This window comes from Columba livia, chromosome 6 (assembly GCF_036013475.1).
Source record: "Columba livia isolate bColLiv1 breed racing homer chromosome 6, bColLiv1.pat.W.v2, whole genome shotgun sequence".
In the NCBI taxonomy this organism is placed as follows: Eukaryota; Metazoa; Chordata; class Aves; order Columbiformes; family Columbidae; genus Columba; species Columba livia.
The window spans coordinates 35,421,999-35,448,596 of record NC_088607.1 but is presented as its reverse complement, the minus strand read 5'-3'; the positions used below and the strand labels follow the sequence as shown (position 1 = coordinate 35,448,596).

General features: G+C 52.4%; 1 protein-coding gene across 3 annotated transcripts in view; it reads left to right on the top strand.

Annotated features, from left to right (window-relative positions):
* The window catches only part of UNC5B (unc-5 netrin receptor B), a 51,892-nt gene that overhangs the window by 12,408 nt on the left and 12,886 nt on the right, over positions 1 to 26,598 (top strand). For all 3 annotated transcript variants that reach the window (XM_065067990.1, XM_065067989.1, XM_065067988.1), the window contains exons 2-3: positions 21,992 to 22,213; positions 25,746 to 25,889. In XM_065067990.1, the coding sequence (XP_064924062.1) occupies positions 21,992 to 22,213; positions 25,746 to 25,889 (366 nt within the window). The remainder of the gene's footprint in view (positions 1 to 21,991; positions 22,214 to 25,745; positions 25,890 to 26,598) is intronic.

The following is a 26,598-nucleotide window of genomic DNA, read 5'->3' as shown; positions in this document are numbered from 1 at the left end:
CAGGCTGCCTCTTGGGAGCAACTGGGATTCAGAGCAGGGCTTCAATTTCGGCGGTGTATCAGTGTAATAGTATTGTATATAAGCTGCTCTTGCCACATGAAAGCAGCGTTGCATTATCCCGCTTGCTCCTAAAAGCCAGGGAGTCAGCCCGAAGCAGACTGATTACAGAGCAGCGCTCTTTCTTCTTCCCATCACTACGAAAGAGCAGACAATAGGAACCGGGATCCAGTTCTAGCTCGGGTAACGCAATGTCCTCCTTGGGGTGGTCATGTCACATGCTGCCTGAGTAATTCCCAGCCTCATCTTGCCTGGAAAACTGGCCTCCAATGGCAGGAGCGATGCTTTGAGGATCTGGAGCCCCACTATGGGTGCAGGCTGGTGGAGATGCTGCTGCGGGGGGGACCTTAGCTGAGATGGGGAGATGCAGGTTTGGGAAGTTGGTGGCCATCTCTATGGCTCATGGGTTGTTGGCTGGGGGGTCGTCACCCTGAAAAAATGGGGCACGGTTTGGCTGGAGCCTGGGTTTTGCTTGGAAGACTGAGCCGGAGGTGTTGGAAGAGGAGCTTGCCAAAGCGGCGCTGTGGTTGCCGCTTGCTCGAGCTGTGGGTAACTGCAGGACATGTGGGGCATTTGGGAGCTGCACTCCCTTTTGGAGGTGGTTCCTGTGGGACAGGTTATCATACAGCAGCACCATGAGCCGCATCGCACCTTTCTAAGGCCACTTGGAAACGGGTTTGTCTCCACCTGGTTTTGTGTCCTTTGGCTTCCCCAGCCTGGGGTGTCCCTCGTGGGACTGAGCAGGGGTTGCTAAGGAGGAGGTTGACCTCTCCGAGGTTGTGCTGCAGACTCGGCCATTGCACAAAGCACGGAGAAAATTCCAGTTATTGCTTAAAAAACAGCTACAAATCACCGCCAGCTTGCTTTGGGATAGGAAATGCAGGTCTTTGGCATAGCAAACTGGTGCAGAGAAACCTGCAGCCAGAACCTCGTGGCTCTTTGTGCTGGGACAAAGAGTTGGTTTGGAGTTACAGGGAAGAAAGACAGCGGGGCTGGAGGATAAAAGGTGTTGTAAGATGGGTATTGGGACCTGGATATAGTCAGAGGAGGCAAATGGGACTGTAATAAGCAAATACATTGTTAGGGATGATCGAGGATGCTGGCCTGGCAGGGAGAAATTGTTCATCAGCCTGGTAGTGGTATGGATGCTGAATTTGCCACTTCTCTGCAGCTTTAAACATGCACAAGACAAACTTTCCCTGGATGTCTGGGTGCAGGACATGGGTGCCCAGCATCAGCATCCCCCTGTTTTATTTCCTTGGGAGTGTGCGTTGGGTGTTAGCAATGTCCCACCCGTGAGCCCCAGACCTGTTGTCACCCCCCCTCTTCCCAAAAGCCTTTGGCCTCTGTGTGTTTTTTAACCTCATTTTTCCCCTGCTCATCCAGTTTGCAGTTAGGAAATACCTTTTATATGCTGAAGACTTATGATTCAGCCTGAATATGTTATCAGCATGGTCTCTGATAAGTTTTCTGCCTCAAAGCCCTGGGGAAGTGCCTGTTCAGGGTCGCTGCAATAGATTTTCTTCCTCTTTCCCAGCTGCCTAAGAATAGTGTGATTTTTATTTACTCCTTAACCGAACAGAATTACTTTCATCACTGGGAGGAAAGATGCGTGTCCTAGCCAGCGTTGTCCGTAAAGGCTTGCGATGCATCTCCTCGCTTTCATAAATTCATAAATGGGTGGCAGAATGTGCTGTTAGGATGCAATAAATCTCCGATTATTGGGATGACCTTGGGCCGTGGGAAGAAGGCGGCAGGGGAAGGATGTTGGGTTTTTCTCGGTGGGCTGGGGAGCTGGTGGCCTGATCTTGGACGTGGAGATGATGGAGGGTGGTGGCTGTGGAAAGGCATGATGGTTTAATGTGGATGCTGTAAAGTGGGAGTGGTGGAGGCATCAGGATGTTGGGTTTCGCAAGAGGAGAGATGCTGAAGCATCCCTTGAGCAGGCTTGTGATGGGGCATGGCACTCAAGAGCTAGAACATTCGTGGCGTGGGGGATCGTGCCACCTTCCTGCCCCTACTCACAGGGTGATATAAGGAAGAAATTATTGACCATGAGGGTGGTGAGGCCCTGGCACAGGCTGCCCAGAAAAGCTGTGGATGCCCAATCCCTGGAAGCCCTTCAGTAAATACACTCAATAAAATCACAGCGACCCTACACTCTCTCCCTGCTTCTAGGGCTTTCTTTCCTTGTGTTTGCCTCTGGATGCATCTTTAAGCACAGATGTGAGAGGGATGGGGATCCCCAGGAATTTATTAGTTTGGGGGGATGACCCACACCTGGCAACAGCCCTTTGGAGCCTGATGCCAATTCGTGCTACCCTGTCTCATGGGCATCTGCAGGGTGACAGCAGCGGGCAGACCGGCATGCCTGGAGCTCCTTTCATCACCACCAATGGTGACAGTGGGGGGACACGCACGCGTTTTCTTAGGGATGTTTTATTAAAGGCAGCTTCTCTGGCGCGGAAGAGAAGCTCAGATGGTGTATATGCTTGGGGTTTTTTTGTTGTTGGGTTATTTTTTGGAGGTGACAAGTGGGAAGCCGTCTTTGCAAGCCTTCTGTAATGCTAATGGGAGCTGCAGGTTGGCACTCCCCGGAGTTTTAGTTTACTTCAGTTTTTGTTTCTCCTCCTTCCCAAAGACGGACCAGGGAACACTTGTTGAAGTATGAAATTAAAAAGCCCGTGGCAGTTTATTTTGAGGACGTTGTGTTTGCTTTCACATCATGCTGGAGGGAATTGCTCTGCTACTGTCAGCAAATAAATAAAATAAGATCTTTGTTTTAAATTAGGCTTTCTTCTGGTAGCTAATTAGGCGAGCTGGTACCTGCAGTTGCATTACCTAGGCACCGACTGTACCGTGCATATTTGAAGCATATGGCTGGTGTCGGCAGCTTCAAAACCTCATCAGCCCCTTTTTTTGTTGTTGTTTTTGGGTTTTTTTGGTGATTGAACGCAAATTCCTTGGAGGTCTGAGAGCATCAACAGTGTCCTCCTTGAGCGGATGCCTATGGAGCCCCTGGTAGGGATGGAGCTGCGGGTTGCTGGGGCTCGCCTGTCTCTGGTAAATTCACCATGGGTGCCAACATGATGCTTTCCAGCCACTATGGGGAAAGGTCTGGGTTCCTAAATGTGAAAAAAATAACTACTTGTGGCTTTTTTTGGGTGCTAAGAACACCCACCCCTGGTACTGGGAGGGATGAAGCCGCAGGTCCCGCCTGGCAGCAGGCGGGAGGGAAGCCAGGAGCTGGCTTTCGTCTGGTCTCCTTCCCCGGTTCTTATGAGGCTCCTTGAAGATCCTGTCGGTCCTGTTGGGGATGCAGATTAGCCCCGGGCAGCTCTAGCAGAGCCCATCACCCTCCTCCTCGCTGGGGAGGAAGGCTCTGGGGGAGCCAGTCTTCCTCTCCCTCCCACCCTAAAGGCTGCTCCTTGTCTCATAGGGTCCGCAAGCCAAGCCCTGAAGGTCTGGGGCTTTTCTGGGGGATGGCTCATGGAGGGAATTGTGCTTGCCAGCTGGGGTTGGGGAAGCGTTGCTCCCCCAGGTTGTCACCTCATGTCCCCCGGGCCCATCCCCTGAGCTTTCCCAGGGGATCAGCCCAGCCCTGCCTCCTTGCTTGCCTTTGGTTTTTTAAAGCTGGCCTACCCAGGGCTTGACTTTATGGGGAAATTAAGCAGAGCAATTATTTCTGGGATAATTACAGGGCCCTTGCACAAGGCAGTGGGTGCTTCCGACCCCTCCGGCCGCCCTGGGAGCGGGTGCTGGCAGCTCAGCTGGAAACGTGGCATCGCGCAAGGAGACCTTGTCATCGTCACCCACCTTGGGATGTGGTCACCCGTCCCAGCCTCCCTCCCGCTTGCCACTTTTCTTCCTCGTGGCCAGGGGGGTTTCTTCCTTCCCCTCCTCCTGGAGCTGTTGCAGGGGCTGTGCCCCCATCCCACATTCCTCTCCAGGAGGAGATAAGGATCCCGTCTGGCGCCGGGGTTTCAAATGCGCTCCCTGATTATCAGCAGGCGCCGGGCAGAGCCCCCCTTCCCTTCCCTTCCCTGCCCCAGCAGCAGATAAAGAGGGAAGGGGAGCGGAGAAGTGGGGGCTGCTCCCAGCCCCGTCCTGCTGCTTCCTCCTCTTTGTGCCCCACAGCCCCCCCAGACCTCTCTTAACATCACCACCGCGCTTAGGAAACTGTTAATCCCACTTGAAAGGGTGTTTTAAATTTATTTTTCTATTATTATTTCTTTTTTCTTGCATGCATGCCCAGGGCTTCTGGGGCCTCCTGGCTGCTGAAGAGGGCTTGCATGGGGGTGGAGGGGGACGAGGGAGATGTCCCAAGCTCTGCAGCTTGGTTCATCGCTCAGCAACGAGTTGTGCCCCCAGCCCAGCGCTTCGCCTCCTGTCCACAGCCCTGCACAAGGATGCTGCCACCAACTGTGCTCTCCTCCAACACCACGTGCAATGGTGCAGCGAGCACTGGTGCGTGGGACGTCGCCACGCTGCGTGGGACGTTGCCACCCTGCCAGCTGTTGCACTGCACGTCCCCCACCAGCCCCGTGCGTTGCACGTCTTGCCTTTGGAATGTCCCCCGCCAGCTCCTGCAGCTTGGCCACCGTGCCCTCTAAACTTTATGAGCTGCAGGGCAGGGTCTTTATCAGTCTCTTATCAGGCTTGTGTCCTGGCTGCGGCATCTCTGGCTGCAATTAAAGCCCATGTGTCTCCTCTGGGCTGGGAGTCTGGAGGTGAAGGCAGGGGCTTATCTTGCTGCTGGTGGCTGGAATGCTCTTGCAGCCCAAAGGCATTTCTCTGATGCCTAATGCTGAGATCTGGGGGGAAAGAACGAAACAAAACAAAACCCCACAGAGTTTTGCCCTCTCTTTTCACTATTAAGCTTATACACAACAGCGCGGCATCTCAGGGAGGGGTGTTGTGTTGTGGTGTGCATTTGTTTTATTTCCTTAACTTCTTTTTCTTCCTCCAAGTGCAACTCTGGGCTGATATCCCAGGAATGTGATCTCTCTTGCTCGTAAAATCCCAGCTTCTGGCCTCCTCCTTTTCTCCTCCTTCCTCCCCAGGCATTAAAGAGCCAGGCCTTGGAGATGAACCGGTGGGATCTCACATCCACTGGGATGCTCCACAACATATGTGTCCTCTGGTTTCTGGTGTGATCTCTCTGAAGTTTCCTGCGTTAATATTTGATGCTCTTCCTTGGGGTGAACATTAAAAAGAAATGGCCACCACCGCTATGCTTTTTGATTTTAGTGGGGAGGGGGAAAAAGCTGAAATGCAATCGTTTTTTATGGCTTCCTGGAAGGGCTTGGATGTGGGTTGGACTGCAGCGGGCCAGGAGCAGAATGAGCAGATAGCCCCACCATTGTCTGCCTGCTTGCATCTTTCCCTTTCAGGTCGTAAATATAAAACCACTACTTGAAAAACAAAAACCTCGTCAATCTGTCGGCGGGGAAGGTCGTAAATGTGTCTCTTAGCAGCGGCTTTCGTTCCTGTTTCAGCTGGGGTGTAGGCACCAGGTCCTCCATGGGGCTGGAGGGTGGTCACTGCCCATAGGGGCACCAGGAGCTGGTGGCAGGGGGGATCTTGGCCCCACTATCAAGGGGAATAACATCCCACCACCACGAATTTGAGGCCTCTCAACCATTCTTGAGCTATGCCTTAGTCTTTCATGTGGACCTGGAGGTACCACCTCTAGGTATGGTGCTCCAGTGAAGCACAAACTCTATCTGCTCATGTCTTGGCGCAGGATCAGGGTTGTTTCTGTTGGCCAGGGTCTGTGGAGTGTTGGCCACTCTTGCATCACCCAAGTGGGAGGCTTTGTAAGATATTAGAGTAACTCTTCTGATAATGGTGAGCCAGAGTCTTGGAAGTATGAAACACTGTGGCCAAGTGCTTTCTGAGGTTGGGTCATGTTGGCAATGGTAAGTGGTGGCCCTCGTTGTCTGTCCTGTGCCACCTCGCTGATTCGATTGCAAAGAGCTCAGCTCAACCCCTTGCGACTTGCTGAGTGGGTGTTAAAGATGATTCAAATAAACAGCCCAGCAAGCAGCAGGGAGGAGGAGGAGGAGGAGGTGGTGGTGAAGACCATCTTGTTGCCTTCTCCCGGGAAGATGATCTACGAAGGAGCAGCCAGGAGGGTCCGTTGGTCTGATCTGGTGGTTGACCCACACACAGGTTGTTTGGGGATGTCTGTTGTTCTGATGGGGGTTTTCCACCATCTCTGGCTGCATTACATCTAGATGAAACAACCTGGGAGATCCTTCTTGTCCCCTGGTGAAGAGGTTGGATGTGAGGACGCAGCGGGTGGAGATGAGAAACAGGAATTGTCATGACCCGTGGACACAGCCGCCAGTGGGTACAGAGGCAGCTCGTCCTTGTGTGGAAAGGATATCAATATTTTACGGCCTATTTTTCTTCCAGAGAGATATTTTCTACTCTGAGAATAAGGATGCCCATCCCTGCAATCTGTTTGTCATTTACGGCCCTGATATTTTTCTCTTGGTTCCACTATGTGCTGAAAATGCAACCTCTCTCCCGCATTAACATCTCATTAGCAGCAGCTACAAAAACTGTGCCCGAAACAGGAGGAGAAAGAAAAGGGCGAGAAATTAAAGATGCAAACGACCTGTTAGATCATCTGGCCCTTCCTTTGGGATTGTTTCAGGGTGTTTTGTCCAGTCTTGCTCAAAAGTCTCCAGGGCCATTACCGCTTCCCTCGGAGGGCGTTCCATTGTGTGTTGAGAGAAACCTTCATAAATGTAAAAAGCTTTACACAATTGAGGTAAAAGAAACAGATTGAGTCATTGTATTGTTCTTTGTAATCAGCTTTGCTTTTCATTAATTTCCTCCCCAAAGCCTTATTTAGGCTGGGAATTGGGAAGAAAAGCAGGGAAGCGGCACGTGCGAGGGATGGTGGGAACAGGCTGCCTGGCTCCGGCGGTTCCTGTGCATCACCCTCCTCTCCCCTGTGCGTTCGGACATCGCCGGGAGCTGCTCTGTCTCCTTGGGGGGCCAGATTTAGCTGCATTATTTCACACCGTAGACTGGTTTGATGCTTCCTCCACCTCTTGCAATGGGGGTGAGCTCGTCTGGGCAGCTGCTTGTTGCTGTAGCCTCCGAATTTAGCCGGTTTTGAAGATGGCAAATGATACCACCAAAAAATAAAGCTACTGGTGCGCATCAGCTGGTGCGAGGGTGGCCGAAAACAAAGGAAGACAATAGGGCTGGGTTTCATGGCGTCCTTGCTGCTGCAGTGGCTGGTGTTCTGGGTCTGGGAGTTGTGCCCTTCACTGCGGCGACGTGGGGTTGGACATACAGCATCCTATGTCACTGGCACTGACACATCAGATGCTTTTTTCTCATGGCATGTTCTGGGTGGTGCTTCATTATCTAGGTCTCTATATCCTCTGATGTTCCAGGTTTTTTGCTTTATTTTAACCTTGCTGGCCTCCTGGCTAATTTTTTCCTTTAAAGTGAATTGGATCTTCCACTTCCCAAACCACCGTACTTCTTCCTCTGATATTTATTTCCTCCTCCCTGTTTTTTCCTCCCTGACCTCCCCATTCTCATCCCTAACATTTCTCTTTCACTCCCCACGTCCGCTGCATGTTGTGTTGGCTCTCCAAATTCAGGCAGGCTGCCGACATGGGTACAGAACATCCCTAAAGAAAGAAAGAGTGCCTTTATCCTTCCTTCTCTAGTGGGATGTCTGAGCTGCAAGCGCTATGGCCATCGGTCCTCACCGGTCCTGCTGCCGCTGCCCACGTGTGCGTGATGAGAAATGAGCAGCGGGTGCCAGATGCTGCACAGCTGCCGCTTCCTCGCCAGCGTGGTCCAGTGCCGGACCAACTTTAATCCTCCCTGCTGGAAAAACCTGGGATGCTAATCCTGGGCTCTGCCAGAGCAAATGGAAAGTCCATCCTTGTCTGTGTAGGAAACGTAGAGGAGATGTTTTGGGGGGAGCTGGGGTTTGCTTTGATTTTATCTGGGGAGCAGAGAGGGTCCCACGTGGTGTGAGGAGCAGCTGGGTTGCTTCAAGGAGCTGAGTGAAGCAGGTTCAACAGAAGTTTCATAGAACAGTTTGTGTTGAAGGGACCTTCCAAGCTCCCCCAGTGCCCCCCCTGCCATGACAGGGACATCTTCAGCAGCTCTGGTTGCTCAGAGCCCCGTCCAGCCTGGCCTGGGATGTCTCCAGGGATGGTTCATCCACCACCTCTCTGGCCAGCCTGGGTCAGGCTCTCACCACCCTCAGGGCCAACAATTTCTTCCTTGTGTCCAGCCTGAATCCCCTCCTTTAGTTTAAAACCATCACCTCTTGTCCTGTCGCAACGGGCCCTGCTAAAAAGTCTGTCCCCATCTTATGGGCCCCTTTTAAGTACTGAAAGGCCAAGTTTGGTGCTTTGCCCCGACACAGCCTGTGTAACCAGGAAGGAGGCGGTGGCATTTCTCCCTGTGTTTGAGCGTGGTTGTTGCATTTCCCAGCTATAAATGCTGCGGGGGTTCATGGAGAACACAGAGGTGACTATTGCTGTGATCCAGCCCAGCCCCAAGCATCGCTGTTCTTTCACTGCAGCTCCCCCTTCTATTCTAACAGCTCGGAGGGGTTGCTTGCATCTCCTTTTTTCTCTCACCCGGTGTGCTCTGAGTGGGTGGAGAGGGAAGAGGTGGGATGGCAGCTTGGGCTGCTGGCCATGGGGGAATTCCCCAGCCTGGGCTGTGAGCTGGCTGAGCCGGCTTTGCTCCCACACAGCCGGGCTGGAGACGGCCCAAATATCAGCCCAGACCTCCTCTCTCCTGCGGAGGATGTGGGACACCTCTCAGGGCTTGGAACCTGTGCCTGGGTGCTGGTTTGCCTCCGTCCTGCAATGCTCAGAGCCCTGTAGCGGGGGGTCTTGCAATGTTTGGGGCATCCTTTAATGCTTGGAGCATCCTTTAATGCTCAGAGCCCTGCTTGGGGATGTCCTGCGATGCTCACAGTGCTCAGAGTGTCTGTCCTGCACACCAGGATGTACTGCTGAGCGGTGACAAACTCCCAGGGCTTTCCTGCCCATGGTCTCTGGTGCGATGGGCTGAAATGCCCATGCATCGCTGGGCACACAGTTCACCCAACACAGAGAGGGACGGCACGCTCAGGACTTCCATGGTATGGGCTCAGTTTTCCCCAAGGTGCATCCCTTTTGGGGCAAGGGGGCGGGGATTTGGGTACCGTCGCCGTTTGGATCCGCAGGAGCAGGTACCTGGACCCGTGCCGAGGGCTGGCCTTGCAGCCCAGCCAGGGCCAGATGTTTCCCAGATGTTACTCACTTCCTGTCTGGCTCCTCCGTGTTTAGCTTTTTATGTACTTGTTTGTTTTGGACTACAAACAAAATAAAAAAGGGTTTTTATAACCCTGTTCCCAGGAGGCTGCGAGTTCAGGATATAATCTGAAGTCTATTCACTATTGTCTCGGTCCCTCTCCCTGCCCTCGGTGTTGTCCCCAGGCGCACACAAGCTCACACGCTGCTTTTGTTAAAATGTTTGTGTGTTGTTTTGGGGTTTTTTTTCCCACATTATGACTTTTTCTCAACGGGCACCGGGCGTTTTTCCTTATGACCAGTGCTCATAGGAGCGGTGGGAATACCCCTGGCTGGTTTGGGATGGGGGCAGGAGGAGCAAAGCCCGTGTTTCTCGGTCCTAAGCTGCTCCTTGCTGTGGGCTCTTCTGTACCGAGGGTCCTCCTGTATGGCTGAGGATGGAAAACTCATTGCACTGATGGGATCCAGCACCCCGCTGGATTACTCTTGTGCCTTGCTGAGAAGGTTTGGAGAGGGATGAGGAAAGAACAAAATCACTGTGTAGACCACTGTTAAAAGAGGGAAGATTAAAACATTTGGATTGAAGTTTTTTGTACTTGATCAAGTGAATGCAGGGGCTAACAAAGAAACCTCAAAACAAAGAGAAAAGGCATCAAAAATGGTATTATGTGAGGGAACGCTGTTGACGACATATTCTTAACCCCATTGGGGTTAAGGCCCCTTTTCCTCTTTCTCCTTCTCTCTTAATTGCCTGTTAAATAATTTAAATATTTAGGACTAAAGGGCTTCAATTATCCATTAATTTACATTAGTAATTTATAGACGAGGCTGACTGGACACCCTGTTAGCGTAATGGGTCCCCGTGGACGGGCAGAAGCCGCGCTGCAGTGCATTTTCCTGGAAGCACAGCTGCATTTTTACACCTCCCAGCCTTTATTCCAAGTGCGTTGGGGGCCCAGCGTGCTCCCGCACACTCGCAGGTGGCAAATGCAGCCCCATGTCCTTGGGAGAGGGTTGCTTGGGGTTTGATGCGCTTTGGTGGTTTTTAATTCTCATTTTTGCAGCTTAAGCTGTGCTTACAAGAGCCTGGCGCTACTTGGAGCACACCTAAATATCCCTTTCTGAGCTCAGCTGCAAGCAGCACTGTCCTTAGCAGGTTCTAGCTTATGCTTAGCACTAGATTTGAGACTAAACCCTGGCTTTAGATTCAACCAGGGGAACTGTATCCCTGCATTTTATGATGGCTTGTTCCTGGTCAGGGGCACCAAGTGGCTGAACCAGAGGAGCTTGGAGAGCTTCCAGGAAGACTCCATGTGCTTCCAGGAAAACTCATCTATCCAGGAGCAGGGAGAGACCTGCAGGAAGGTGCTAGAGAATCCTTAGCCCCATCCACCACCTCCTTGGCAAGCAAGCCCCAGCTGAAACCTTGCCCATAGATGAGCCATCTGGTCAGGATTGAACCTGTTGCATGGTGGTGGGCATGTCCCTTGGCAAGGACAGGGTTAATTTGGTGGGGGCTTTCTGAGCCTAAGCCCCTTGGCTTAACACATCCCTGGGTGCTGTGGGGCTGCCAGGAAGCGGATCCAAGAGGCTGGGTGGCTGGTGGCTTAGCCCAGAAGGCTGGTGTCCCCTGGGTGGTGACAGCCGACTCTTCCCTCCTGTCACCCTGCTCCAGGATGAGCATGGGGCAGTACCTATTTTCTGCATTCAGAAATGCCATTTTGGGAAGCTTTGGAGGCTTTCAAGGTGCTGGTGCATCACCACCAGCCCCAGGCTCGCTGGGTCCATGCAGCATCAGCATCCATCCCCGCTGTGGCACAGGCATGGGGTGGCAGCTCGAGTCCTGGTGCAGGGCAGGAGGGAGCACATTGCTCTTCCCTGGAGCCCAATCAGTCAAATTGGAGCCAAACTGCATGGCTGCAGCACGCTGGGGACACTGGAGCGTGCCCCTGGCTCTGCCGGGGTGGGGGGGTCCTAACCAGCCCTGCCTGCCCTCCCCAGCAGAGGTCACTTAATGACTCTGATTACCCACAGCATGGTGTATTTAAAGCAATTAGAACACATCACTTATGGAAATGAAGCCTCTGGGGGATGGAGAGGAGAAGAGGACCAGGCTGGGGGGGCAAGGTGGTTTTTCCTCCCGTTTCCCCCATGCTTGATATGCATGATCCTTTGCCCCTTCTCTCTTGGGGACCTTTCTGGATCACTTCTATTGCTTCACATCCCTGAATGATGCCTCCCATCCCTATAAGAGCCAGGTAAGACTGCCCAGTGTGTCCTGCATCCATCCTCGCTACACGCCACGTTTGAAGTTAGAGATGCTCAGCACGTTTGTCACCATAAAGCCTCTGGATTCGGCACCCCAAACTTCATGTAATTTGTACTTCATGTAATTTGAGTGTTGTGCCTCACTAGCAAGCATCCTGATATTTTAGGGTGATTTTTACTGATATCTGTAGCATCGAGTGAGAAGGAAGGGAGGGAAAGGTGTCAGAGGGAGCGTGGCTTGCTTGGGTGTATCGCTACGTGTAGGTCCAAAGAGGTCACAGCATCGCTGGGGATGGTGAGAGGTTGCATCCTGCCATGTAGAATGGTGCAGAGCCCCAAAGCTGGGACACTTTCAGCCCTGGCAGCTCCAGTGCCACCCATGCAGAGAGGGGAGGATGCTCGGGGGAGGTTGGCCACCCTGCCATTTGGGGTTTGGTCCATGGGCCAGAGCTGGTGCGCACCAAGGAGGACAAAGGGAGGAAAGAGGAACTCAGCGCCGTGGGAATATGATTTGTGTCTGAGAAGAAAAGGTGGAAATTCCCAGTGGTGAGAAAGGAAGAAACAGGCTGCGGCAGCTTGGGGTCCTGTGGTATTTAAATGCCAGGGAGGGCAGGAGGGGAGGAAGGTGCCGAACAACGTTAGGAAGCTCCCGACGGCTTCCCACCTCACTGCTGGTGGGAATGGGAGCAACGGGGAAAAGATTTTGCTTTTTGTAGGGGTTTTCTTCCTCTGGAGCATGGGGTGTTTCTCCCTTTGGTGCGGGAGGCAATGTCAGGCAGAGATAGGCACCAAAACCAGGCACCTCCCAGCTTTAATGGAATCTCTTATTTTTGCTGTGTAAAAGCAGGTGTGCAGTGCCAGGAGCCCAGCTGGCTTTGGCCTTCGGAGAGGAAGGAATAAAACTAATCAGGGTAATTGCTAAAGTCCTTTTGCAACTGGCTGGAGACCTGTGTCCGTGCTGCGATGGGGAAACCGAGTGCTGGGCTGGGGTACCTGCTGAGGGCTGTGGGGATTACAGTGCAGCGCCGGCAAGGGGATGGGGCAGCCTTGGCGTCTAAGCCGGTCTTGCTGATTGTTTGGGCTTTTTATTCTTTAATAGGGATATTGCTGAAAGAGCGGGGAGAGAGGAGTCTTAATATTTGATATTCGGCATTGGAAGGGATTATTTCATTTTTAGTTTTTTTTCTTAAATCTTTTTCTATCCCTGTTCTCCCCTCCCCCTTCTGTTTGTCCCTTACGAAGGGAAGAAAAGGGCAGAGAAAGGACAAAGAAAAGCAAAATATTTCCAGCCTCCATTTGTGGTGGTTGGTTGTTTTTTGTTTTGATCATAGCAACAAATCTGAAAGATTAAGGGCAACTTTAAAGACTGTTTAATAAAGGGGCTTTAATCAGCTGCTCTTGTGATGTTCCTCCCCCAGTTGAATTAATGGAGAATTTGGCGCATCGAGTGGACCTTTTGTTGTGTATTTTTTTTTTTAATGATTAAAAAATAATGCAGTTACGAAAATTATTTAAAAACAGCGTTGCACTGAGCACCTTCCCCAATTGAATTTGGATGCCCTGTGGGGTGGGACATGATGCTGGCCCATGGGTTGGGCGGCGGGTGATGCGGGTACTGGGCGGAGGGTGATGCAGGTACCATGCAGGTACCAGGTGGCAGATGATGCGGGTACCGGCTGATGCGGATACTGGGCAGTAGGTGATGCAGGTACCTGGCGGGTACCGGGCACCGGGTGATGCAGGTACCGGGCAGTGGGTGATGCAGGTACCATGTGGGTACCGGGCGGTGGGTGGTGCTGGTACCGGGCGATGCGGGTACCGGGCAGCGGGTGATGCAGGTACCATGCGGGTACCGGGCAGCGGGTGATGCAGGTACCATGCGGGTACCGGGCGATGCAGGTACTGGTTGTTGCAGGTACCGGGCGGTGGGTGATGCGGGTACCGAGTGATGCAGGTACCCGGCAGCGGGTGATGCAGGTACCAGGTGATGCTCCCAGCCCATGCCGGCTGCTGAGTGAGATGCGGGAGAAGAGTGGGAAAAGCTTTGCGTCTGGCAAGGGGCCTGTGGAGAGCGATGCTGGCTGGGGGTGGTGGGGAGCATCCTTCCAGTGGCTTTTTAGGGAGGAGAGTGAGAAAAAGACAAAAACTATGCAAAAAAGCCTCCTTCTGTGCGCTGCATCTCCCTGCTTTGCAGCCAGCTGCCTAAACTTTGGCTTTACCTTGTTGGGCTCATGCCACCCCTTGCTTCCCCACATTGGCTTCATTGGGGTGGGACATGCATATTCTTCCTTCCCTGAATTTTGGGAAAAGCCAGAGCCATCAAACCTTGTGAGCCGCTTTTAGAGGTCACAACCAGGGTGTTCCCCCTGCATGTGTGGCATCTGGGTGCTCAGAGGGTGAAACTCACTCCTCTCCCTGTGTGATGTGCATGGTCCAGGGAGGGATGCTCGGAGCTGAGGTGCTCAGAGGGCAGCGGAGCATCCTTCTGTTCCTGAGGAGCACAGGGCAGTTTGGAGCCCTGCTTGCTGCCAGTTTAAAGTTGCTTTTCATGCCCAAAGCCAGGGCAGTCGCCTCCAAATTTACACATGGGAGGGCAAAAAAACAAACAAAAAGAAACCCCCAAACACCCAATGTTGCAAACCAGCCGCCTGGCAATGGCACTCTCAGAGGGAATGCTGGTGAATTTACATTTTTAAATATGTATGTAATTTGGGCGAAGGGGAAATCAGTTTCTGTCTGCAAAACCGGCAAGTTTCTTTCTCACGGAGTTAGCATTTGAAAACTGCATTGCTCATTTCAACAGGAGACTTCTTTTCTCTTTTTTCCAGGGAGAGATTGCATCTTGCACTTGATTTACTGCAGTTTGAATGATAATTAATAATTCCTCGGACTTTCTGGCGTTAACTGGGGCAACAAGTCCCTGTTTGTTCCTTGTTTTCTTTTCCCCTCTCTCTTGTTGTAATTGTTATTCTTTACACAACAGAAACACAGCACACGTGGTACATGTGAATAAACAGCCTATTACGGCATTATCTGCTGTTGGCTTTTTTCTTTTATGAGCCAAAGCAAATAAAAGTTCATATAATTATTATATCCATTAAATATAATGCTGTAGCTCGGTAAACAGAACAAACTATGCAAGAGTACCGTGACAATGGAATTAAAATAACACAAAGAAAAGTGTCTGTGCCCGCAACGAGAACTGGTGCTAGATGAAATTTGGAGATAGTTTTCAAACATAACTACCTCCCCGAAGGAAATGTGTAAAACAGCACAAAAGAAGCGAACACAATAGAGAGTAACGTGGATTTGCTACACAATTCCTCCTCCTTTCTTCTTTCTTGATCTTTTTTTTAATTCATTCTCCTTTCCGTGGGTATTTATGGGGATTCTCAGGGCTCACAGCTCCGCTCTGTTAAAACCAGAAATCAGGAGCAATTTACTACAATCTGCCTGTGCTGTGTTATAAATCTATATAATGAAAAATGAAGAGGTTTGTACCATAAGGGATCTCAGCTGTTTACACTTCTCAGGAGGCTTTGCCTTTGATTATCATAATCATAAAGATAAACAAAAGAGTAGTGGCTCCATAAATACTCCAGCGTAATGCATAATGAACAGAATGAATCTCTCTCCTCCAAACTCCCAGTAAGGGAAGCAGCTGACAGATCTGGGTGTTTCTCCTCCGGGGATGGTGGTGGTTGGGATTTGGGTTGGACCCTCGGAGCTGCATGGATACGTTGGTGGTGGGATGGCAGCGGTGGGATGCTCGGGGATGCGGTGGTGGGATGCTCAGGAATGTGTTGATGGGATGCTCAGGGATGTGGCAGTGGGATGCAGCGGTGGGATACTCAGGGATGTGGCGGTGGGATGGCCTGTGTGAGAACACCCTGCTTTTAGTTTTCCTCTTGGGCTACCTTGCAAAAGCCTGACCTGGGGATTTAGTGCAAGATAGTTTTTAGGTTTTTTATTTTTGGTGGGGTTAAGTGTTTTCTGATCAATAAGGCCGTAGCATGCAGAAACCCAACCTTGGTGCTGCCCAGCTCCTTCTTCCCACCCTTTTCTCAGCACAGACTTTGTTCCTGTGGTTTGTTGTTGTTTCCTCCCCCTCTCCCCATGCTGTCCCGGTTAATAAAGGTGCTCAGGCAGGGCGGCCAGCTGCAGGCTTTTCATTTGCCTGGGAGAGGCATCTGCTTTTTTTTTCCAAGGGTGTAATTAGGGCTGGCTGGGCACACCCCCTCATTACCCGGCTGGGGAGGAATGCTCGCTAATTATAACCTTTGCCTGCCACCGACCGGGGGAATCTGCTAACCCGTCTGGGATGTGAAATGCTGTCCTGGTGTCCGTCTGTCCCCTGTCCCAGGCTGGGTGGGCTCCAGGAGGAGCTGGAGGTGATGGGATGGAGGGACGGGGCTTGCTGGTGGTTGGATTTACCCTGGAGGATGATGCCGGGTTTGGCAGGGATGCAGAGGGACCGTGAAGCTCGCAGGAAAGGGCAATCGATGGAAGAAAACGAGCTGGTTTGTCTGGCAGAAATGCTTTGGAGAAAAGGTTTAAGTGGTTCTTTCCAAATTTAGTTATTACTAAAAGCTTGGTGAGAATGCAGACCTTTGCTGTGTTACCGTTGCGGGTGCCGGGGGTGGTGTCAGACGCCATGGGGATGGGCACCCATCAATGGCTGGACGTTCCCTGGAGCTTTTTGACATCCAAACCCAACCTCGCTTGGGGCTGGAGATGAGATGCTGTTTGTCCTTGCCCTGCTATGCTGTGCTGAGTTTTTGGCCCCCTGAGGCTGGATCTGTGGGCAGCTCAGGTCAGTTCCACCCGTCCTCTCTGTCCTCCCTCCCACAGAGGGACATGTTAATGAGCGCTGAGCTGAGTTAATGAGGCCGGGGGTTACATCAGCGAGCTCTGAGCAAGGGCTCAGGGGTGACGCCAGCCCTCGGGACAGCAGTGCCGAGGGTGTGTTACATCTCCTGCATCTTGCTTTCATCAGCTAAACCTGCTTTGAACAAATTGGATGGTTTTGAAGGAACAAAATTGTGCTGGCTCTGTGCAAGGAGGCAGCAGGGAGGGAGATGGGGAGGAAACGTCACTCAGTGGCTTAAAATCTTCCAAACCCAGTGCCACCCTTTATTTTGGGGCATCAGAGGCGTCCCCGGAGAAGGCGGTTTTGTGCTTTGCACAGCACTGCTCTGCCTCATGGAGACTTTGCCTTTGGAGGTGCCATGAGCTGCTGGCACCTCCTTGGTGACAGCGCTGTGTGTTGGGAGGCTGAATTTGTGCGATGGGGAGCAGGGAGGAGCAGGGGATACTCGGGGAAGAGAGGACGATGCTTTGTGGAGAGAGGATGCTCAGGGTGCTTTTAGGACAAAGATCTCAGCTTTGTTTTACTACTGGACCTGAGATTATCCCAGGAGGGTTCTCTGTGATGGGAAGCCCTTGGGAACCCCGGGGCTGTGATGCTGGCTCCTCCCTGAGCTCCGGATGGACTGAAATGCAGTGGGGTGAGGACTGCATCCCATAGGATGACCCTCGCTGGAGCGGGGGTGTCCCTCCATCCGGCCAGGGCTGCAGTGGGGATGCCCTCAGTCTACCGGGCATTCTGGCATGGGAGCAACACACAACACGGCTCCGGCATCGCAATTTGCTGGAGCTTAAATGGCAACAGTGCTAATCCCTAAATGAGCCTGTTCATATGTTTCTCTCAGAGGCACCAGGAGGGGGGGATTCGGGGTGGGAGGAGAGCCCCGCTCCAGCCTTTCAGACACCTCCTTGAGCCAAGCCGGTTGCCAGAGCATCCGCACCAGCTTGCCCTCTGGAGCTGGTTGCCGGAGCATCCCCACCAGCTCGCCCTCCGGAGCCGGTTGCCAGAGCATCCCCACCAGCATGCCCTCCGGAGCCGGGGGGTGGGGAAGGCAGGTGGTTGTCTCCTCCCATGCTGGAGATAAACTGTCAGATTTTTTCCTCATTTCTACAGGAGGATTTCTCCCCACCTGGCAGGCGGGAATGGGTTTAACCATTGCATCTCGGGCCTTTGTGTAAAGTAATCCTTGCCCCGAGACAGGCGTGGATGGGGGGAGCTGGAGGCAGAAAGGGTTAAACGCCCACCGCCACCGAGATTTGCCATCCCGACTTAATCCTTCCATCGCATTCCCGCCTGCCCGGTGGGATGCGTGGCTGTGGGTGATGGGCACCAGGCTTCGCTGCCGCTAATGCTCCTGTAATCTTCCAAATATTTGGAGGGATAACAATTGCAGAGGAGAGGATTTTAACGCTTTCCTGCAGAGGTTGGCTCGGCCGTTGCTGCAAGGGGAATTGCTTTCTGGGCTCATCATCCCCCATGCTGTGTGTTTGGGGTGATGCTGGGGGGTAAATGCTGGACCTTGGCTCTGGTGCTGCTCCCTGTAAAGATGGGTGGTGGTGGTTGATTTGGGTCGTGGATCTTCGACTGAGTTGCAAACGCTGGCTGCAAACATCTGCAGGTCACCCCCCAGGGAACAGATGCTGCGGATAATCCAGCTCAGCCCCATCAGATTAAAATGTGTGATGAGGGATGGAGGAGAAGAGGCTGGAGAGGAAAGAAGTCGTTGGTGACTATTCCCCTCCTCCTTTCTCCACTCGCTGCTCCTACCATCCTCATCCTCCCGGCTTCAGGGTTTAGTTGTACAGTCTCTGATATTTATTAGTTTGTCACTGCTGGGTGTTTTGTTGCTTGTCTGATGGCAGTGCGGGCAGTCCGAGACTCCTTCCTTGGCTTTGCCTACAAAAGCGTGTCTCTCATGTGTGCCGTTCCTCCCATCAACGGGCCAAATTGTCACCTCGCATGGGGGTGAAAGCATCTCTTCCCAAGGTGTTGCTTACGGCTGGCCCCTTGCAAGCACCCGTGCAAACCCTCCTGCCAACAAGGTTTTCGCTGGTGTTAAAACCATTGGAACATCCCAGGGGATCCCTGCAACCTGAGGCTGGCTCCCCAACCTGCCACCTCCAGACCATCACGGGAGAAGATTGTTCTAGCACACAATACAGGATGAATGTGCCCAGCGTGGTTCTCCTCCCTTTTCTCACCCAAAGTCCCCATTGTTCCTCTGCCTTAATTCCTTCCCAGTGTCTTTAAACACCAGTGGCCATATCTTGCTGGTGCTGAACATCCTGCGCAGCTGCACATGCTTTTCTTTGGTTTCTGGGTGGAGGAATTAGCCTCCCTGGTGGGGCTGGGGCTCTGTGGCATGGCCCCAGTTGTGAGTCTGCCATGAAAAAAACCATCATCTTTTCCCCTATGTCCTGTGAGAGCTGCTTTTTTGGCCTTGGATCTCTCTTGGCCACAAATGAAAGATCTCTCAGCTGTTGTAAGTTTGCAGGATTTAACTTTCCCAGCAGCTAAGATGGCTCCTGGCTTTAAAGCTTCAGGTGTTTGCAGTTCTAACCTTGAACTGGATAGGTTTCTACAGCCATTGAGAGCAATGCTGGACGTGGCTGGGGAGAGCACCCTATTCCACCCCGCTCCTCCCCAAACTCTCTGTCCCTGCTTGGAGAAGAAGCCTTAAATGTTGAGCTCAAGACCCCCAGCATGGATTTGGGCAGCCCCTCTGCCCGGGGGACCCACCGATGGGGGGTTGGCAAGTTTTTGGTAGCACTGGCAGCGTTTCAGCCCCGAACCCTGCGCTGGGGGACTGAGGTGGCTCTGCTCTCACTGCATCACCCGTCCCACTGCCCATGATCACGGGTGAGTCACAAATGTGCAAATTCCATCCCTGTGGGGCTGTGACTCATCCCCTCCCTGCTCCCAGATCCTCTCAGGTGACTTAAGCCTGGCTTAGTGCTGGCAGGGTGGGAGGAAACGTGTCCCTGGTGTTAGCTGGGGGAGGAGGACCTCTCTTTGCCCACAGTTTGGGTGCACATGTGCTTTGGAGTGTCACTTTGCCAGAGACGAGCCCCAAAGGGCAAGATCCTTCTGAAAATCACCTTCTTTGGGCATGTCGGGTCCTCCTGGGTCACCCTTATGGTGGCAGGTGGGCTGCAGGACTCCTCGCTTGCGTCTCGGGGTGGTATACATGGTTGGGGCAAAAACACAAATATAGGAAGAAAGGGGGAAAAGAAAGTGGAAGAAGAACTTAATGGGGAGCTCGATACCTGCATGACAGGCAGGGATAATATATCTTGGAGTAGTTCTCCTGGCCGCCAAGCTCAGGTCCAGCGTTGCAGGCTGCGTGCTGCAGGGATGCAGGGAGAGAGCATCATTGCGGAGAGGTTTTCACACCAGCCTGGGAGTGAAGTTCTGTTGGCTGCCTCCGTTGCCAGTTGCATTATCTCCTGCCAGCCCCCTTTGCCAGGGAATTTAGATTCGTGGCATGGAAAAAAGGCAACAAAACAACTCAGTGGATGCGAAATTGAATAGTAAATTAACAAAGGAAAAAAAGTGATATTTGCTGCTGTGATACAAATAAGAGGCTGCTCAGCAGGAGAGGGGAGTGGGGCCTGATGTGGGCACAGGAAGAAGCGTGGGGCTGTTGGTGGTGGGGGCTCACACCCCCATCCCCATGCCCACCATGAGACACTGGGGAAATGACAGGTCTGCAAATGAGCTGGAGGAGGAACCGGTGGTGGAGAACCGGGGAAGAGCCAGAGAGAAAGAAATTAGCCCGGAGTTTAATTCATTGTTTCCAAAAGAGCAGTTAATGGATTATGACAAATGTCCTACCGCTCTCCCTTAGTGCTGTGTTAAATGGAAATGGAAAGTCAATTTTCCTAAATGGATTTTAAACGACTGACCTGCGTGTGTGTTTTTTTTCCCCGTACTGATTTTTGCTCGGGAGGCAGCTTGGTCATCTTGTTTTATTGACGCATCTGATTTATTTTATGGTGGTTTTACCTCCTTCCGTCTCGGGATTGTTTGGTGCTGTCCGTGCAGCGTCGCTTCTTGCCAAGGGTGACGGAGGGAGTGGGCTCCTTTCCTCCTTGCCAGCTCCGGAGATGTTATCGCAGGGCTGGGAATATTTACTGTTTTCCTGCACACGCTGCAGTGCCTGGAGTTGAGAATCACAGCTCTTGCTGGGGGAAGAGAGGAGGAGGAAAAGCTCATAACTCTTTTAGATGTTAACTAAAAAAAAGCTTTGTGATGTGACCTGACTGCTAGCGAGATGCCCAGAAACAACAGGTTAAGCAGCCACATCCCAGCGTGTGTGTGTGTGTTTTATCAGTCCTGTGATATTTGGGTTTAATCTTTATGGGCAAAATGGCGGGAATGGGTTTGCCACGTGGGATGCTGCAGATGCTCGTTGGTGCCTGTCACAGCATCTCCTCAAACCAGTGCTGGGCGTGAGGCTCCCGCTCCGCAGGGATTATGTCTCTGGGTGAGCACTGAGGTCCTTGCCCCTTTGCAAGACTTTTTCTTGGCCTGGCTTGACCTCTTTTTCTAGTTATTCTTGCATTTCGATAGCTTTTGAGAGCAAACAAGCAGTAAGATGCAACTCACAAGGGCGCTGAACCCTTCTGGTTTCTGGGGTGGGATGGTAGGAATCCTGATTGTGTTTTGGGGTGATGTTTTCTGGAGGCGATTGCTCACCTGTGTTGGGCTGATGGCACGTGGATGCCCTTGGACACATGGGGTGAATTTTGGGCTTGTCCTATGTAGGGACATGGTTTGGACTCAATCATCCTTGTGGGTCCCTTCCTACTCGAGACGTTCTATGATTCCATGGTCCCCATGGGCTGTGCGGGCTCTGGTGCTCCCTCTGTCCTGTGATGCTGAGATCCACGCGTGGGCCGGGGGGTGAGATCCTGAACGTGGCTCCACCAAAGAGTGAGATGTGTGAGATTCGTGCTGCGTTGTGGTCACCGTTCCCAGCACAAGCCCTGCTCATTGTGCTCGGAGCATGCCTGTACATTCCTCAGGGCTGTGGGAGGCAGGCTTGGGATGGGATGGGGGACACCAGCCCCCCAGAGCCTCTCTGTGTCCCAATCGCCATCCCTGGACTTGGTTTTGGTTTTGTGTTTTTCTGGTTGTCTCCTCTAGCAAGATCCATCCCTGGAGACAGCCCTGGATGGGGCTGAGTAACCTGAGCTGGTGGAGATGTCCCTGCTCATGGCAGGGGTGTTGGACTAGATGAGCTTTGAAGGTCCCTTCAACCAAACTATTCTATGGTTCTACAGTCACTTAGGCTTGGCCTGCGGACAGGGGAGCTGGTACCCAGGCAGAACCGGGATGCACGCTGCAGCCCTCTCTTTGCTTTGTGGAACATCCTCAGCAGGGGCTGCTGGTGACACCGTCACGTTGGGTGCTCCTGGGAAAGAAAGGGAGGGATGAAGCGGCACAGGGAGGAGTTGCGTCCCCGCTGGGATGGGACTAATGGTGCCTCGCGATCCCCTGGCAGGGCTGGAGTACAGTGACGTGCTGCCCGACTCCTTCCCCTCGGCGCCGGCGGAGACCCTCCCTCACTTCCTGCTGGAGCCGCAGGACGCCTACATCGTGAAGAACAAGCCGGTGGAGCTCGTGTGCCGTGCCAACCCAGCCACCCAGATCTACTTCAAATGCAACGGGGAGTGGGTCAACCAGAACGACCACGTCACCAAGGAGAGCCTGGACGAGGTCACCGGTGAGCAAAGCCACCCCGGCATCCCACTGCCCACCCCTCCCCTCCCTCCTTTCCAGCAGCTTCTGCCCTTTTCTCTCTTGCACATCCATGCTGGAGGTGATTCTCCTCCACCAGCGGATCTCTTCGATTTCTTTTTGTATCATTCCCAGGTGAGTGCAATCTCTTGAGGTCACTCTTGTGTTTCCCACCTCCTCAGCCCATGTTTCCCTTTCCATACCAGCCGTGAATTTTAGCAGAGGAGCTGCCCCTTTCCGGACTGCTGATGAAAGCACTACAATGATTGAATGGGTCTCCACACCCTATAGAGGCTGGGGAAGTCAGCTGGTGTGCTTGCACGCTTACCCCTTAGCAGGATTTGGAGTCATTAAATGGGATTTGAAAGGCAGCATGTTTAAAACTGATGAAAAAAAGTACCTGATCAAGACATAGGAGTCATTGCCACGAGGGGTGGCAAAGGCCAGCAGCTTACTCAGGTTCGCAAAGGGATTAGTTGCTGAACGGGTAATGAGAACATTTGCAGGTAGGGGTTAAAATGTCTTTTAATGGCAGATGAGCTCCTCCCTGCCTTGGAAGACTAGGCAGCTACTGGTGGCCTGAAATGGGGGGACCAGCGTGTGGTTTAGGCATTTTAGAGAGTGTCTGATTCCATGGGACTGGGCGCTGCAGAGCTGCTTACTCTGTGCTTTGAAACGTCCCAGCGTAAGAATGAGGTGTGGGGATTGGATATATAATGTAATCAAGTAGATTTGCTAAATTTGGGAGGAGGCGGGAAAACGATCACGTTTCCCACATAAGATCCATGCATGCAAATCCCTGAGGGTGCGGCATCCCTGGTCCCCAGGAGGCTTTAAACCAAGGTGGTCTGCATGGCTGTGGCTTTGGCCCCAGAGGGCATGCTGGGCTTAGAGGAGAGACTTTGTCAGCCTGGACGGGTACAAGTGCTTTTACAGAGCCTCCTCTTGTCTGTTTTTTTCCCCATCCTTGCCCTTTCCCATCATCTCCTGGGCTCTTCCTCCAGCACTAGCCATGAGCCGGTCCTTCCTTGGGCGCATCTCTGAACCTGTTCTGCAAAGGGAAAATAAGTTCTTTTCCTTGTGGCTTTCTGAGCCTTTCCTAAACCTGCTTCATGGGTTCACAGGGTGGTTTTGTTCCAGAGGACCTCTTTGTGCAGCACAGCCAAAAACACCCGGGCAGGCTGTCCCCTTGTTTCTCTGGAAGCTGTTAGGAGCATCATCAGCACCGTTTCTTTCAGGCTGCATCTCCACCTCCCAGCTCTCGCCGAGGCCAGACTGGAAACCCTCTCTGCTCCAGGGCGAAGTCAGTGCTGATTAGTGACCCAGCAGCCATCGCCCAGGGGTTATTGATTTATTTATAACGTGTGGCTGCGCTGGGTCGAGCCAAAGGTTTGTGCGCCCGGTGTGCAGCAGTGGTGGGTGCTCGGGGGAAGAGCATTGAACCGGGACGAGGATGGAGCTATGGAGCCTTCTCTGTCGCTCTCCCAGCTCCCTACAGTCTGTGATTCAGGACTGGTGGTGATGTCTTAGCAGTGTGGTCCAGCTCCAGATGGATTCTGCCCCTGTTAATGTGTCTAAGTGCTGTTAGGACTCGTTTCTTCTCTGGATCATCCCAGCATCCTGTAGCAGGGAGTTTCACGGTTTAGGGATGTGCGGTGTGGAAAAAACACTATATTTCTGCCTCTACTGCTTGATCAGCCTCTTGGGTGAATACTCCTTACCAAATATCCTGCCTCACACAACTCTTGAGCAAAACAGGCTGGAGAAAACACAGTAGAGCAGAAAGTTATGCAGTGTGAGCTTACCCTGTTTCTCAGAGGAAACTTTATGGGGGGGGGGGGGGAACGACTCATCCCATAGTGGGGATTCATTTGCTGTGGGCCAGCATCTCCCTCTCAGATCCCAGTCTGCAGATGCAGAACGCGTGCCAGCAATTTGGGGAGGAAACGGTGCGCATCTTTTTCACCCAGGCTTCAAAAATGGTATTGCTGCTATCAGCGGACACACCGCCAATCCCTTCGGTGTGGAGGTGATGCCGTGCATGTAAAACTCCTCCAGCGTGAGCATATCTGCCCAAGAAAAAGGGAGTTGGAACCAAAATGGTTTGCTGTGATAAAAACAATCTGCGTTTGCAGTGCCTGTCGTTCCCAGGGAAAGCTGCTGCAAAGGGCACGGCCACGATGGGTTAACGTGCTGAGGTGTTTGTAGTTTAAGTATCTTGGGTTAAAAGCTTGGAAGAAGGGACCTTTAAACAAAAAAACCCATAGAAATAAAAGGCAACTTTGAGGATGACGTGTCAGGAATGAGCCGGGCTCGATAATGCTCCGACTGCCTCTGATCCAAACCATTTCATGCGGAAGAAAGCAAAAATAGGCCAAGTCAGAGAGGATAATTCAGCCGGACAAGAAGGGGCGGTTGGTAGGAGCGGCTGTGGTTAGATTCCTGTAAGCCCTTTAAAGAGTCACTTCTGTGAGCTGTAAGCTCAGCCTACAGCTTTGGGGAGTCTTTGTTTTCAGGGTTTACGGGGCATTTGCAGAACTTTCCCGGGCTTTGCAGAGACAGGAGTTGATTTGGAGCCACCGCTGTCCTGGCTCCTTGTAAATCCCTCGTTTTGCCAAAAGTGCTCAGCCCAAATGCCTTTATTCTTTTTCCCCCCTTCTTAATAGTGGCAAAATAAATTGCATTTCCTTGGGGCCCGTTTGTCAGCTGTTCCACAGGAAGGTGTCAGAGAGACGGTAATTGCTCCTCACAGCGCTGGGATCCAGCTAACAAAATTACAGCTGGGGAATCTGCGGCTCTCTATTGCCATTAACTTGAGGTCTTTTTATAAATAGAAGCTGTAAAAAAAGGGCAGGTATTGCTGAAAATAAGGAAAAATACATCCCGAGTCCCTCCTGCCCTTGGCAATGGCCACACCATGAGGGGTTGATGCTTCAGGTGAGACACAGCATCCTTTGGTCCAGGGGACCGTGTCCTGGACGTGGCGGTACTACCGTTGTCATCGCACCCCTGCCGTGGCCAGGGTGTCCTGGCAGACTTCATGGAGGCATGTAACGCTTTTTGGACTCAGCGGGCATGAAACACTATTGTCGTTGGGTGACATTCCTCAAGATCTTTTATTTATCGTGTTATATTTTTATTTAAATGGCAGCTGACAGAGATGGTTTCTCCCTCCAGCAGCGCCTTGGAGGCATCCTTCAAACCTGGCGGCTGGAGAGGGGTCTGGGCAGGGATGGGGATGTTGGTGTTGGAGGGGCTTATGGAGGAGGGTGGTGCCTCCTGAAACAGTGAAGGTGTGCTGGTCCTGTACAAGACTCCTCCACATGAGCTGCGCCCCTGCTTTCAGGTCCAAGTCACCATCTGGAAAGAACAATCTCCGTGATTTGCAGAGATGACAAACTCAGATGCCTCCAAGCCGCTGCTTGTATCCTCCAGCTCTGTGCACCCAGAAGCCCTCCTCCCGGGTGCTGCCTCAGTTTCCCTCCTGCCGAGCTGACGCTGTCCCTGTCCCCTTCCAGGGCTGCTGGTGCGGGAGGTGCAGATCGAGGTGTCCCGGCAGCAGGTGGAGGAGCTCTTTGGCTTAGAAGATTACTGGTGTCAGTGCGTGGCCTGGAGCTCGGCGGGCACCACGAAGAGCCGCCGCGCGTACGTCCGCATCGCATGTAAGTGCCTGGTATGCAACATATTGGCTGAGACACAACCCTTCCATCTCCAAAAGTTGGTGAAACAGTGCTTTTTGATCAGTCGGAGGTCACCCATCCTTGTCCTGGTCTTATCTCCCCATCCCAGCTCTGGCTTTGTGTCTGAATGGGCATCATCCTGACCAGCCTGGGTTAAACCCACGTTGCCCATCAGTGTGCTCAGCTTTTCCTGCTGCTTTATTTTCGTTAGAAACCTGACGGTGAGCACCTTGCACGCTTTGCCTGAATCAGCGACTCCATGTCCCTGGAGTCCCTGCTGTCATATGTCACCTCTCTAAGCTGCTGTTTGCGGGTGTCAGCCTGATTAAGGACGAGTTAATCAGGCTGTTACCCGGCTGAATTTGCTCTCTTAGCAAATGAGATGGCAAAGCTACGAGAGAAGGGCCAGGCTTCCCTAGTCGTAAACAGATTTTGCTATTAGAAGGCTAATAATCCAGCATGTCATCCAAAACAGAGGTGGCTGGTGTATCAGCTATGCTGCTGAAGGATTTACCCTGAAGAGGGAAAAATATGACAGGGCACAGGGCTGGCTACTGAGGGAGCTCTCTGGTCCAGCCCCAGCCAAGGGCTTGGTGTTTCTCGGAGCTGAGCAGATGAGCTGAGCTGATGGGAGCTGCAGCTGTAGAGGTCTGGGTGCTGTAGCAGAGGATTCCAGCACCATCTAGTGATG